This window comes from Rhea americana, unplaced genomic scaffold (genome assembly GCF_003343005.1).
Source record: "Rhea americana isolate MKP2758 unplaced genomic scaffold, rheAme1 scaffold_3, whole genome shotgun sequence".
Classification (NCBI taxonomy): Eukaryota; Metazoa; Chordata; class Aves; order Rheiformes; family Rheidae; genus Rhea; species Rhea americana.
In genome coordinates, this window is record NW_028186423.1 from 14,342,108 (window position 1) to 14,358,108 (window position 16,001).

Below are 16,001 nucleotides of genomic sequence, written 5' to 3' on the forward strand. Positions count from 1 at the left end.
GTATTTTGAGACCAGCCATCAAGGATATTTATAAATTTGGATCCAAAATCAAATCCAAAGGATGATAACTAGGGAAAGTTTGAATTGGAGTCACTAAAACTGCATTTTTGTAGATAAAAGGCAGGACATTTGGCACAAAAAAGGGAGACACAGGAAATGCCTACAGCAGGATTGCTCTTAGAAAACTAAGTCATCGATTCTGAAAGATGACATACACCATCAAGAGAAAGAAGGCATTCAAAGTTAGAGTAGCACTGAAACAATCCTCTAATAAAAAACTTGTTCATCATAGTAGAGTATATAAACATGTGAATGTTTCTGCTACAAAGCCCATCTCATGTTTTAAGTATAGAACGCGTTTCACATTGACAGCAAATTCAGTAAAGCAGGATACCCAAGTTTTTAAAGGGACTTGCAACGCCAGGAGGTAACTGACAGACTTCCATCCAACAACTTGGATGCAAGCTACACAAGCTTGGATTTTTCGGAGGTCTCTTTAGGTTTCAGTAGAACCACAAGGCCTGCTAATAAAGCAAATTTGGTTTGTCCATAGCTCACCAGTAAGCTCCACTACAGTAATTACTCTTTCATAYGCTTAAAAACTTGTCAATGCTACTATGCAACTGAAAATTACAAGCAGATGCGCCACTGTGCAACTCAGCTCAAAAATGGAAAATGTCCCTAATCTGTTACCATGAAATTAGGCTAATGTAGCTCTCCTCTCCTACAGTGGAGATTACAGTGCAGAGTACTTCTGTATAAAACAGACTATACTGCTCCTTTCTACTGCAATGTGTGTGCTCAATAAGAAAGGAAAAAGGAAGAAATTGAAAAAAACTGCAACTTTTGGAAGAAAAGAGAGATTATCTTTGCAGAAAAGATATAAATCTGCTGTCTTTCTCATGCTTACGAGAAGAAAAAGAAATCTATGCCAATTAAAAATAAAATAGCAGTTATTTGGTACACAGCAGCATCAAATTTTACTTCACATAACATGACAAGTAACACCCTAATTCTTCATAAGTCATAAAACRGCTTTAAGTACCTTCAGTCATACGTTGCTAGTCAAATCCTGTACCCTGTATCTGAGGTCCAAGTATCTACAATCAAAGTGTAACTTAAAAAATGTCTTTAATTATTCATTAGTTCAAGAGTACTTGGTTTACTTTCTAAAACATTTTAAAAGCCTAATAGTTTAAAAAGAATGTATTTTACATAAAATTCTAGATAGAACAGACTTAGGCCCTCTACCTTCTGTGTAGTAGCTTGCATTTGTGGTGTACTGCCTTCTCGATGCCAATAAACTTTAATAAAACGATTATTTAATACTGCTTCTGTACTTGATATAGCTTTTTTTGCTTCCTCGTGTGTGGCAAACTGCATAAGGGCACCTTCTGGATCACCTTGATATGCAACCTAAGATTTAAAACAGAAGAATGAAACTTACTGCATGTAGGATTTTTATCTGTGTCAACATTATCAAAAAATCAATAGTTTCAGAGGTTCAGAAACTTACTATTTAAACCCAGCATGGGTCAGTAGATGAATATTTCCTACTCATGATTGAGTTTGAAAAGTTTGATGTCAAAGAAGAAACTCTGAGATTAAGCTAATAAACTTTAAGAATGCTTAAAAAGGAAAAAGAAGAAAAAGGAAAAAAGGCAAAATACCTAAAATCAAACAGAATGTCGTAATCATGAACATGAGTATCTGTCTGAAAGACAGATGGTGAAGGAATGCTCAAGTAAAGATAATTATTATAATGAACTGAGGAGTCAGTTAATAAATGTCCTTTTCTAGCATCACAGCTATATAACAAGGTATTTTCACTTTCCTCCTTTTGATGTTGATATATATCATTTTAGATATATCATTTTAGATGATTTCCAAGAACAAAAACTATACCTTCGGGAAGAGGAGCAGAGCTTGTTCTCTCTGTATATATGTATGTTTACCTGCCTTACTGACTCATACTGCTTGCTAATACTCCCATACTCTTAGGTACACTAATGAATGGCTAAAGAAATATTTAGGAGCCATTAAGAGAGATTTCAGTTCTCTCAGTGTTAAGATGGGTGCAGGAGGTTCATTCTATACTGTATCAATTCACACAATAAATATTCTATTACCACCTCTCCATCCAACTTCTCAGAAAGAGCAAGCAAGTGTACGCGAAAACATCATGTACACAGCATCTGAAGCTTATCATTGCTGATAAAGAAACATGATGAAAGATCACAGTGAGCAGCACAGACGCTGGGTACAAAATGCTGACATTACATATACAGCCTGCCATATGTAACGTTAACATAAACTAAGCTTCAGCTCTTTTCATCTCTTTTTTATCTTTCCCTAATTGTCTCCTTATTTCTGTTTATAAACACTTATTAAAAAAAAAAAAAAAAAAAAAAAAAAAAAAAAAAAAAAAGTGGATCACTCGGATATACCAAGAAGCAACTATAATGGATAATACCACAAGTATGGGACTGTTCTCTGGATGAAAAATTCAAGTCTTCTCTAATTATGATTTACCTCAAAAAATACTGGAGGTTTAAGACATCAGATAAATGACTGGGGAAAGGGAAAATGGAAAAACATTTAATCTTGAAAGTCTGATCTGTGAGGAAAATCTTTGTTCAAAATTCAAAGACTGAACATTTCACTTCTGGTTCCTCAATGATAATTTTATTAAAAACAAGGAAATTATGTCTAAAAAAACACATTAGGAAAATAATGAAACTACTTTCAAGGAAGTAGTTACAAAGCACTTCACATTTGCCTTTTAGCAGATTACCTTTAGCATTAACTCAAAGTACACTGTCATTTTTCTGTTGGCTCTTACCTGTAAGTTGACTAAGTTTCCAAATTTACTGAAGTGCTCATTAAGTTTGCTGATATTGTTAAGTTCTGGGGGAACTTTCCTCAATTCAAGTTTTGTATTTTCATTGCCAAACTGTACCTTCTTCTGGAAACCTGGACTATTTGTTCTGTTAAAATTTTGCCTGTGATTAAAAAAAAAAAAAAAAAAAATCAAGCCAGAAACCCATAGACAGCTAACAAGTACAATGTTAAGTTTTATATACCTACACAGGAGCATGGGGTAGGTGAGGTATCTGCACCGTGATTTTATTTACAAGAGTAAAGTGCACAGGCCCATACACCAGCAGTTTCCCCTACTCATACTCACAGCATACTCTAGTGCATAAATCTGCAAGATAATTCCCAATAATATTCCCATGTCAGTAAATGTCTAACTCCTTCACAGTATCTCTCTCCAGAAACTATTTTCCAAAATCCCCTGAATCCCCCCACCAGTATCTCCTATTACTCAAAGGCTCTCCTCAGTCCCTGTTGTCTTTTGTCACCTTCCATCTTTTTGTCACCTCAGGTAAATCTGCATTCCACATTTTATAGTAGTAACATATTCCAAAACTCAATCCAAACTGGCAGTGATCCAGTTCACATTTCAAAACTAAACCAGTCACTGCTAATGCCTGACTATCACAGAATCATAAAATCAGTAAGGTTGGAAGGGACCTCTGGAGATCATCTAGCCCAACCTCCCTCCTCAAGCAGGGTCACCTAGAGCATGGTAGACAGGGTTGCAGCCAGGCGGGCCTTGAGGATCTCCAGAGAAGGAGACTCCACAACCTCTCTGGGCAACCTGGGCCAGTGCTCCGTCACTCTCACAGGGAAGAAATTCCCCCTCACGCTCAGGCGGAACTTCCTGTGCTTCAATTTCTGCCCATTGCCTCTTGTCCTGTCACACGGGACAGCTGAAAAGAGTTTGTCCCCATCCCCTTGACACCCTCCCTTCAGGTACTTGTACACATTGATAAGATCCCCCCTCAGTCTTCTCTTCCCCAGGCTGAAGAGGCCCAGCTCTCGCAGCCGTTCCTCACAGGGCAGGTGCTCCAGCACTCGGATCATCTTCATAGCCCCATGCTGGACTCTCTCCAGTAGCTCTATGTCTCTCTTGCACTGGGGAGCCCAGAACTGGACACAGTACTCGAGATGTGGCCTCCCCAGGGCTGAGGAGAGAGGCAGGATCACCTCCCTCCACCTGCTGGCAACAGTCTTCCTGATGCACCCCAGGATACCATTGGCCGCCTTGGCCACAAGGGTACATTGCTGGCTCATGGTCAGTCTGTCATCCACCAGCACTCCCACGTCTTTCTCTGCAGAAATGACACTGCAGCTTCTCTATTTCTTAGATCATTCCAGCTTTCAGGGAGTAGATCTCATTACCATCCAAAGCAACTTCAGTTATCTCTATATTGTCTTTGAGATAAGATTGTCAAACATAGATCCCTCTATAGTATGATTTATTTTAATATAGTCAGCTCATTCAGAGTTAATATCATTGCAAATTGTACTGGTTTATATTTGTTTCAGACTACAGAAAAGAGCTCCAATGAATATCAACTATTAAGGTAACTTTGTGTTAATGATTACTCACTTGTCAAACCAAGTCTTCTTTGTAGGAACTCCACCATCCCCTGCACCAATTGTTCTTTTCCTGGACTCAGCATCTACTACTATTCTCATACTACTTTTATTAGAAGGTTTTTCTGTAAATAGATGAGAGATTTTACATTATTTTTTTATTTTCTGGGTATTTGATTGCAAAATGTATTTCTTCTTTCACACTGACTCTGCATTGAAAAACAAACTGTTTATTCTGAAATGACTATTATCCTTGTTCAAACTGGATTAAATTTTGGTCACAGACTTTTCCTCTTAATCTTAACCATTAACAGATATTGTGACAGATCAAAACAGCTAAGAGCTTTAATTTTGTCTCAGTAATACATAAGGAAATAAAAAAAAAGAAATGTGACAGAAGACATCTGCCACAAAATGATTTCACTCACTCCTAATGTCCCACAAAATACTCTGCCATTACTTCTAACATTCCATTCTACGATTATATGACATATTAGAAAAATGCTAATGCCAGGTATGGTGCTCCAAGCATCAACATCTAGGACCAAGCTCTGGAGTAAGGTAGGGTAGGGCAGGCAGTGGCTCTTGCTGAAGAACATGAACCAAATTTAGAAATTCCTCTCTAAAAATACATTAATGAAAACTTAACAATAAATACCAAAAAAAAGATATAAATAAAACCACATTAAGAGAACTCTTATCCACCTTCCCATTTCATATGCTGCTTCTTTTTCTCTTCTGCCTTAACTTAATGACTCTAAGTTAAGATTACTTGGGCACAGCTGTCAACTACAAACTAAAGTGTCCCTGTCGCCTCCACAACAACGAAAACACCCTAAGATTATATTACAAAAACATAAGATTTTTTTCTATAGAAGAGGTGTAAAAAGTGACAGGTTATTAAGTCTAAGAAGCATGTAATCCATACGATACTCTACCAATAGTTTTCACTGTACCTGTAAAAATGCATATGCAAAGCAACTTATCAGTATAATTCCCTGTTCGATTATATTTCTCTTAAATCAAAATGATTCACAAAATTGAAATGTTTTCCAGCATCACATTCTCTGATAGCTGCCTCAATCTGTGTTAACATAAGAAATCAGCTAAACTAAGTAAGTATAACTTTAAGACCATACCTCTGGGTGGTAGATCCATATCACCTGATGTGAGTCCTATCAAATTTGGTCTTTGAGCATGCACTCTATGTCTATACATAGGTCTTGAAGTGTTTGTTATGCTTGGAGCTTCTGGATTATAGCCATCTGTGTCATACGTTTCTGGTAACAAAGAGATTGTCTAATTAAAATAAATTGCAGTTAAAAAAAACAACTTGTAAATATAGTATTTCATTTAGTTACAAGATTCAATTACAATAGAACAGTCTGTTGTATAACATTACTATCCTAAAAAAACTGCCATGACAAGTTTTTGTTTAAACATAATTAAAATATGATTCCATATTCAAGATTCCCATTTTACACACAAATTTTACTTCCATCCTGACCTAACTTAGAAAAAAAAAAGAAGTGGTAAGTTACTGTCATAGTCTAAAAGATAAAACTTATTCTCCCAAACAATAAAATTACAATCTCTAAAAAGAATAGTAAAATATAAATCGTTATTCTATTTAGCAAACCTTGTGGGCAAAGCCTCAGTACTACACCTGCTGTAAAAAGAGAGGGTGGAGCAGGAGGCGGCTGGTGATGAATACCCGTTGTAACAACAGTAGGAACTGAGCTAGTTGCTGAATTTGGGGGAGCATCCATGCCAGCAGGCTGTAATGGGGGAAGTGGAGGAGGTGGTCCTGCCAAAAATAAAGGAAAATACTACATTCTTACACTATCCACCAGATCTATGTCACACAGTTCATAAGGAATTTGATATGAAATGCTTTTATAGCTATTTTATACAGACACGATGCTATACCTTCATTCATATGAAACCATCCTCAAATATATTAAAAAAAAAGAATTTAGATTACAGACAAAAGCATTTTAATAGTTGAACAGTCTTCCAGATATCTTCTTCCTACAAACAAACCTTCATTGCTAACCCAATATTTACCTTCACCAAATGAAAATCTTTAAGACTGAAGAAAGCCCCTTAAGGAAAAAAGGTGGCTTTCCACCTAGGTAGAGTAACAAAAATATTCTATGCTGAAAATAATTAACTTAGCTGAAGTAATTTTTACAAACACCTGAGAAGACACCTACAGTTGAAAGTCAAAGTGATCCTTCTTAAAATATTTTTTTTTTTCAGAAAAGGTATTGCGAGAGTTTTGAAGTTGAGCAGTCAAGCCTGACGTTCAAATAATTGTTAGTAAAAACATTTCTTTGAAGAAGAGATAATGTCACCTACTTTAAAGTCAATTTAAGGCATATCTAAAAACATTCTGTGAAGCAGACTTGATCAGCCAAGCAAGACAGTTATTCTCTGCACCAAGTGAAATACATAAACTCAGTTCTTTCTTACAAATTCTATCAATTGGAAATGAAAATTGATTAAGAAACTTGCAAATAATATCAAGTAACAATTTTTCTTGAATAATTCGACCAAGAGGGACACCTATTAAAAAACAAAACAAAACAAAACAGAATAGTCCCATAAAAGTAATATGCTAGGCGGCTTTTAAGCCACATGAGGCATCTGAATACTAAGTTGCTATTTTATAAATCATAGCCAGGCACAAAAGCCTTCAAGTAACTTTTAATATGTGAGCCAAAGTACGTTCCAATGCAAGAGTAAACAAGCTGGAGAAAACGTTTTGTTTTAGATTTCACAATTAATTGCAAGCAAAACATTTTTAGGTGCAAGTTTAATGTGGTCAGGAACTCTCTTTAATTTTTTACTACTAGAGAAATGCCAACCACATGTTGTTTCCAGGGTTTTCCCATCTTCTCTACGTATAGTCGGTTTCAAACTTCTACGAAACTCAAAGCATTCAAATAATATAACCACCAGCATTATACTGATTACCATAAAAACAGTAATTTTGAGATAAGATATGCTAATCTGACTTTAAGAGCGTATTACAACTTTTAAAAATATACATTATTAAAGTACTGCATGCAACCCAAGTAACATGAAGCTTTTTCTATTCCAAAATGGGTTTTAACCTTTTTTTAAATTACCTGTTACAGGTGGAAGGCTAGGTGGTAACGGGCCTGGTGGTGGTACTGGAGGTCTAAGGTTAACAGGAGGAGGACTCAAAATTGGTGGAGGGGGAGGAAGTCCAGGAGGAGGTGGTCCTTCAACAACAGGGGGTTGTGCTGGAAAAGGCAGAATGCCAGGGAGATTCACATCTTCTACCACTACTGGATCACTTCCATGATCAAAAGGGCACATGTCCCCTCTCATACAGAAACCTTTTTCTGAAATATCAAAGAAGAAAGGAAGCATTATTAGTATTCGGCAATTGAAGTTTGATTTTTGAGGAGATATTGGATATTCTGTATGTAATGCAGGAGTCTGTAAATTAAGAGCTTTGCACAGCAACAAAAATTTACATCAGAACATGAAGCTGTCTGTTCAGCTTTAGTTCAACAGTTAGTACAACAGGAAATTGCAGTGGCACTCTATCAGATCAAGTAAGAGTTTGATTTTTTGCTAAAAATTATTTCTGTGCTGATTTGTAACAAATTGTAGGAAAACAAGGAAATCAGAATGTCATTATAATATCAAAAACACAATGTTTCTAAGTAAAGAGTGTAGAGATTTCTCAATTCAATTTCTACTAGAGTTGGAAGTTAGTATTATAAAATTCCAACATGAGAAAATTCCTTCCAGTTCTTTTATATTCTGTCTTCTGCAATTATTTTGGAAAAAAATAAAACATTTTGTCTTAGTTTATGGTGCTCATGTAAGAGTAAAAACCAGTATTTTTATTTATATGTATGTATTGTTTATTTACATACGTAAATGTGTGCAACATACACATATAAATGTGAAAGTGCAGCTAGGAAGAGCAGTATGCTAGAACAAGCTAACTACTAAAGAGAAAGATGAGTGCATGAATTCAGAACACACAAATAGCTACAGGAAAAGCAATTGCAAGAGGCATCTCTGGAAAGATTTTAGTACCAGTCAGAAATGTACAAAAAAATAAAGTAATGATTTGAGACAACGATAATGCAGTAACATTTGTTTTATATTTGGAATACTGGAAAGTAATAAGCTGCTATCTAAGAGGGACTATTAAAGTTACAAAGTTCCAGCGTTACACCTGAAGATTGTTATTTCAAAATGTGTAACAGTATGTATTGTCTCTTTCTTAAAAATCTGTAGATGTGAGACCATGACAATACTTTCTGCAACTCCACCTGTATTAAAAGATCTCAAAATACAACTACACTTTCACAGCACTGCTGTATCGCTTGTGCTAATTAAGAATAACTTTGCTGTTATAATTCCATCAACACTTGCAGTCAAGTCTCTTCATTTTCTTTACTTTAAAAAAAAATACTTTTCTAATCAGTATTCTGAATGTAAACTGTTCTAGATTTTCAAATTTTCCTTATGAAATACAACAACAAAAAAAACTCAGAAAAACTTTAGGGGGAAATTGAAATGCTTTTGAGTTAACAAGTTTAGTGGCTGAACTGAGGTAAATCACTGCAAATTGTTGCAGCCTCCTGTGTTGACTGTAGTAAAAAAAAATCCATATGATAGTGCAAAATACAGATAGGCTTAAAAAACACTAAATTTTAAGAAATGCTGGCTTTGACAAAAACGGAAGAGAGTCTAAGAAGCTGAAGTTCTCAGCCGTTCTAGCTAAAAATTATCATCTCTAAGAACAGAATAAAAGTAAAACACGATGAGGTCAGCAAGGTGCTAGTCATGATCGAATGTATCAAATATTGTACTCTGCTTGAACAAGACAATACAGAAAAACTGTGTAAAAGCCCATTAATATTTACACAAAATTATATAGTATATTTCATCTACATAATTCTAATAACTAAAACACTACACTGTACTAACACAAAAGGCTGTTTAGAAGATAGACAATTAAGAAGTGGGAAAATGTTTAAGAATTTTCCTAAAAAAACAGCAAGTTGTATAACAAGTAAACCACAATATTAGAGAACAAAAAAGAGAAAGACTTGGATCATTTCGGAAAGGGACCAGTCATAGCTGCAAGAAGTAATTTTAAAAACGTAGACTTACCATCATAATCTCTACAGCGTTTCTTTGGCAGCGGAGGTCTTCCATAGGAGTTGTGGTCCAGCTGCTCTTCATGGAACTCTGACCAGCTTTCAGTAGTGTTATTTCCATGATGAGCAGGAGCAATAACAGTAATCGTGCTGCTCAGTGTAGGGACAGGGTAGTGGCCAGATGAAATATTTGTTACAGAAGAAACGGGAGTATAATTGTTCTCTAATGGATCTGTTCTATCCATATCATATTTTGGCTTTCCCAAATCTCTTTCTGTAAGAGAAAACAGTTACATTGTGTGACCCTTCTACATATTTTTATCACTAACCTGTACCAGTATCTTTATTCCAAATGAACTGAACTCAAATTACAAAAGTGATAATTAAAATGTCCTACAATTTGCCCAGAATGACTCTGGTTTCTCCACCCTTGAAGATATTTAAAACCAAATTGGACAAGATCATGAACAACCCATTCTAGATCACCCTGCTTTGAGTAGAGGTGTCAGACTAGACGACCTTCATAGGCCCCTTCCAACCTCACCTAGTCAATGATTCCATATTCCAGAGTTTTAATTAGAAAAAAAAATAATAATCTGAAAAGTTATTCAGAATTAACAGAAATTAACAGAATTAACAGAAACAACAAACAAAAGTCAAACATCATTTGAAAACAGTATAAAGGTTTCATGTTAAGATACCATTATTATTTTATCTCTATTTATATCCATGTATTGATTTATCTTAATTTATATCCATGTATTGATTTATCTTAATTTATATCCAAGTTGAGTACACTCAATTGAATGCAAAGCTTAAAGATACAGAAATATCTGAAAGGTGTGGTACACTTCCAACCAGATACAGCAGTAATAGGATCTCTATCCACTACAGGAGTAATAGGATAGGATCTCTTATTGTGAATACATACAAAATATTATCTTAACTTTCTATCACAATCTCTTTATTTTCTAACATTACCATCAATTAAACAGTAAGTACCTACATTAAGAGAGAAGAGTTCCATCCTGAGAAAAGCTAGTAGACTCAAACAAGCCCATATAAAAGAAACATTAACAAAAATGTCTTATAAAAGGCAGAGGAGTATAGGTAAAATATTGTGAGAGYACTGGATAGGATTCTGTTTTATTATAGGCTTTACTATGTGCCTGAATAAAGAAATAGTTTTTTCAAGACTGTAAGATATTCTCAGCGTAGCGTATGTAGAACAGGCCTTAAGATGTAACTTAATGGACGCTGTAATATTTTAGTTAAGTCGGTGCATTCTATTTAACTTGCTCATTCATAAGGTGTTAGCAAAATATCCAGTCACAATTTTCAGGAATACTGCATTCCTGCTTTTAAGGCTGCGATAGTGAGGTCAATACTGCAGAAGGAATACCACATAGGAGATCTAAACTAGACTATTCTTACCACTGTGTTGTTTAAGTCAGGATAAAGATAACATAAAACGACATTCAGTACTCTCTTTCAATATTTCAGCAACAGCTATAGGAGGAAAAACATTCTTTTCAGCTGAATAAGCAGTTTTGTTTTGCAAGCAGCTTAATTTGAGGACCAAAACTACTGAAATCTAAAAGTCATAGAGATATGTGTGCTAGTGTGCACATATTAGCAATTTCTGTGCACATGTTAGTAATTTCAGGCCTTTCCTATAACACCAGGGAAGGGTCAAAAAAAAAAAAAAAATCAGCTGTATTGATCTGCTTGACCAGCCATTTCCTACCAGACAGAAAGTAGTCACTGCTAGTCCTACTTCTGTGAATAGGTAATTATTTCTCTATCTTCTCAAATCAGATTCTAAGTTTCCTAGAATTTAATGAGATGCAATCAGCTCTGATATTTCTGTCTCTCTTTCAAAACTGTTTAAAAAGGGTGAACACATTCAAAAATATTAGATGAGAAAAACAGGAGGAGAAACAGAGGACAAGTAATGAGAAATTAATTGTGTAAGTCTTATTTCCACAGGAAAGATTTTGGTGTGTCTTAAAGACTGTGTTAAAGTCTGGCATCTGAAAATATAGGCAAAATCCACCATATGTTAGAGACCAACTATAGGTACCTCTGCTTCGTGTTCTGCTCCGGCTCCTGCTCCGGTCTCGATCCCGGTCCCGCAATCTCTCTTTGCTCCAACTTCTACTTCGACTCCTGCTGTAGCTCCTACTTCGCCCTCTTCTCCTGTTATACCGATCTCTATAGGAATCCCTTCTGGGAGGATTTCGGTCATAGTCTCTCTTCCGAGAACGTTCATCTTTTTTCCTTTCATCACGGCTTCTAAATATACAATTTTGTGGGTTGTAAATTACAAGCACTATGAAGCCATAATTGAAAATCTTAACTTATAAATCTTGAGAAATGACAATGGAAAAAGCTTTGAGACATTATACAAACAAATGAAAAGGAACACTGCAGTGTTCTGCTCAATAACCTAAAATTAACAAGTATAAATATTAGAAAAGCTAGGTTCCAAGAAAACACTAGAAAAATACTGAGGTTGATATTCTACTTATACTGACTGTCCACTCCTTGTACAGTTCTCTAAAAAAATTACTAAATTTAACTATGGTCCTTTCTCTCTTCTGAAAAGACTTTTACAAATATTTTAGTTGGATTATGTAATTTATTTTTAGTATCCAAAAGATTTTTAAATGTAGATAAGATATTGCTTCTGAAAAAAATGCATCTTCCCCAAGTCAGAAATATCAAAAAAAATGCCTCTAAATTAAAATTAGCGCTATTCCATTTCAAAACAGAAGAGAGTAGGTGTTTTAATACAAATTACAAATTTAACTTCAATCTGTATCACCAAACTGAAATCTGACAGTTTATACACAACTTAAAGACAGTTTAAACTATCACTCAGTATATTTACAATTTAATTATATAGGCATAAATGCGACAAAAGTCTTATCAAGTGACTGTACAGAAATGAAATATTTAACATTATGAAAAAAAATCAAATATATTTGATTGTTGAAATAATGCAAGTGCTTAAGCAAAATTTATTACCTGGTATCTCGGTACCGAGAACTTGACTGAGGAGGACTATGATTTAATCTTCTGGAAAACTTTTTCTCTCGCTCTTCCTCTTTAACTATCTGAATTTTAAGCAGTATACATTAGATCAAAACATGTGTATACTATAACAAAGACTTCTGCACAATTAAAGAAAAATGAACAACTCAAAATATCGAGCAAAGTCAGCCTTAACATTAACCTTAACAGTGTATTTTGCCTCTATGGCAATTAAACAATCTTCATAATGAATGAATTGTAATTTCTGGGAATATCCAAAGCACTGGTTGCAAGAAAATATTAGCTTTTACAAGAAAGTAAAATAAACAATCCTGACTGTGCTGCAATGAAACTAAATCTATTTAGAATGTAGGTAGACAAATCCATACTGAAGTGCTGGGATGGTCTGGGAGGACGACTGACACAGTGTGGTCTATTTCTTATCAGCAGTTTAGCTTCTTCACATTCATTCAGCCAAATCTAGGCTGCTGTTTAAAAACAGTAATATTAAATCTTCCCTTGTTTTCCTCTCCCTCTTTTCTGGAGGACAGAACTGCATCCCTAGATGCCACTATAAGGATGAAGCCTGGATCATGCAGCTGGAGGAAGGAGTATTGTAATTTTGAATGCAGGTGTGGATTTATACTGGATTGAAGGGATATATAAGTAGTTACTAGAGTATTCTGAGCAATGAAGTGATACAGGTTGTACCACAACTCTTACACTGTTCAGTAACATTGCTTATCTTTGGCTAGAGAAAACCATTTGGTTTATCTACAAAGGATCCGTTTCCTAAGTTCAGAAAAACTGTGTAACAGTACTCAATCTACCGGGCACAAATCTAATAGATTATACTGCTATTCTGTAAGTTTTGTGACCATCACTGATGAACACAAAAACATGATGAAGTTGAACCACATGAGCAAACTACAGGAATGAGGGGAAAAAGACATATATTTAAGATAAAGCCTTGAATGCCTACCTCTTCCTTTTTTGTCTCTTTTTCTTGATGCTGAAAAAATTCTACTTTCAGACTTCCTGATGATGGCTGCTCTGGTGGAGGTAGATAGCTTTTTGTATTCACAGCATCAAACAGCTTTTCCACAAAGATCTGAGTTTCTAGAAGAAAAGAATGTATAAAAATACATATCCAATATTCACAACTTCAGTTAACACTGGTGGAAAAAAAAATATCCAACCTTCATTGGAAGGTTAGAACAATGGCAAAATCTGCATCTCTTCTAATTTTTGTATTTAAAAAAGAACTTTTACAGAGTTAAGAAATATGTCCATAATGATAAAGTTTCATAAAGGTTTTCAACCTTGAAATTACTTAATGACTTTAAATAAAATATCTAGGAGATTATTGCTGGAATATAGAGCTCCAGTATTTCTACTCTGGTAATCATTTCTAACATCCCTAATTTTCTTAGCAGTATCAATAAACAGCAAAAATATACCTAATACAATATAACACACATTAAGCTATACAACTATCTTTGTAAACAAATTACTTCATGCAAATTGAACTACATAATTCTAAGTAACAAAGCTTATAAAAAGATAAATGCTGGATTCTAAGTTAAAAGATTGTTTGCATTAATTAAATAAGAAAAGTAATTCACTCAAGCTTAATAGTTATGACAAAGACCATACCTTTCTGAAGAAATACATCCAGCTGATCAACGCACAATGCTTTCAGCTCTTTTTCACTTTTATCCTTCTTTACCAAAGCCAGAACATATTTAGCTAGGGCAGAGGGATCTGCATCACATCTGCAAATAGATTAATACATTGGAGTAAATAAAATATACAAGTGAGTATCTGAACTGATACCAAGGAACAACACCTTTCCCATCAAAGGCAATGAAAAATGCCCAGAGGTGCTTTTTTTAAGACAGAGTCAGGATAGATATGATCAAAAAGTATCACTTTTTCTCCAGAGGAGAAATGGTTCCCTAAAAGTGAGATTTCCACGCTGTATTTTACAGAGCACTTCATACCAACTACAAAGAAATGACTGCTTACAGTGAAAGAGCTTCAACTGCTTAGTCATCTTTAGTGAAAATACAACAAACACTTCCTAATTTTCCAGTGATGAAATCAGTGAAGATACTCCTGTAACGTTCAGAGTATCTGAATGGGGAAAAAACAGTTCATGTAATTACAAATGAATACAGGGATGCAAAAGTATTCTAGGCTATTAAAAAAAAATACCCTCACTCAAAGATGTTTTAAAGGAATTTTATCGCTAGCTATATACAAATATAATATAAAGCAGATTAACTGAAAATTTTMTCAAAAGCCTAAGGAAAAAAGTGTTCTTGCAACATTATCACAGAAATCTTCATAAGACAGAGGGAAACTTACAGGCTCATTACTGATTTTAGGTATCTAAATCAATCTAAAATTAAGCTTAGAGCACTTWAGTGTAGAAGCTGGTGGTATTGTGAGAGAAGTCTGACTGACACACTGCCTCCTCTGTTCATGTGTGCACAGGTGAGCTATCTGAACCGGCTGCTGATAAAAACTACCTCAATAAAAACTGTGTGCTAAAACAAATGATCACTGATTTTATTTTAAGTTAATTTTAAATACCTATATTGCAAATTGCTGCAGCTAAACAGCTAGTGACTCAGCAGTTCAATACTGGGATTCGGGCAGACAACCAGAAATACTAACCTCATAGACCAAGCTATGTGATTCCAACCTCATGTCAGCTACAAAAAAAGAAAGCTTAATTTCTTCCATTTATGCAACATTAAAGTCTTAGATGCCTGTCCCAAGCTTCTTTCAGTAGCTTCTATTCTCAAGGAGGTAAAAAGCACAGTCAATATGACCAAGAAGCAACTCTTGAATTTTATTTTACAGCTCAGCTCATCACAGTGAAGCAATTCCCTATTCTCTTCAACATGCCTAACGGTAGGCACACCAGCCATACACGAGATGTTCAGCCTCCCCTTCCAGGCGTGGAGGCCAATGAGAGTAGAGAGCAGGCAGCTGGGACAAGAGTCACTTCAGCTGTCCTAGTTTAATGCACCTGCATCTGTTGGAAATCACTTTAGGTAAGACGACTGCTGGAGTTTCACTGAAACTCTTAGCTATAGTATTTCTACAGAGCAAGATTTTAAAGTATTGGCATACTGAGGCTAACTACACATCCTGAAAACATCACATAGAGACCCCAAAGAATAACAGCACAGAGTGCTGAAGTCTCATAATAGTCACTAAGACAGCTTGGCAAAAAAAGTTAGTTGGGCAATTTGAGAAAATCATGACTAAAAAAACAGCAAGATGGCTATAGTTTTGTGTACTGGCAATAGATCTCAAAGCATTAAGACTAAACTCTCAATCATAAAATAT

General features: G+C 35.1%; 1 protein-coding gene across 1 annotated transcript in view; it reads right to left on the bottom strand.

Annotated features, from left to right (window-relative positions):
* RBM26 (RNA binding motif protein 26) overlaps positions 1–15,325 on the bottom strand; it is a 42,416-nt gene extending 27,091 nt beyond the window's left edge. Inside the window, exons 1-12 of the mRNA XM_085309564.1 lie at positions 15,321–15,325; positions 14,295–14,413; positions 13,621–13,757; positions 12,633–12,721; positions 11,686–11,897; positions 9,616–9,876; positions 7,581–7,820; positions 6,086–6,253; positions 5,586–5,726; positions 4,460–4,571; positions 2,843–3,002; positions 1,252–1,416 (exon numbers count right to left, since the gene is read on the bottom strand). Coding sequence (XP_085165690.1) covers positions 1,252–1,416; positions 2,843–3,002; positions 4,460–4,571; positions 5,586–5,726; positions 6,086–6,253; positions 7,581–7,820; positions 9,616–9,876; positions 11,686–11,897; positions 12,633–12,721; positions 13,621–13,757; positions 14,295–14,413; positions 15,321–15,325 — 1,809 coding nt within the window. The remainder of the gene's footprint in view (positions 1–1,251; positions 1,417–2,842; positions 3,003–4,459; positions 4,572–5,585; positions 5,727–6,085; positions 6,254–7,580; positions 7,821–9,615; positions 9,877–11,685; positions 11,898–12,632; positions 12,722–13,620; positions 13,758–14,294; positions 14,414–15,320) is intronic.
* Between the last annotated feature and the right edge of the window lie 676 nt (positions 15,326–16,001).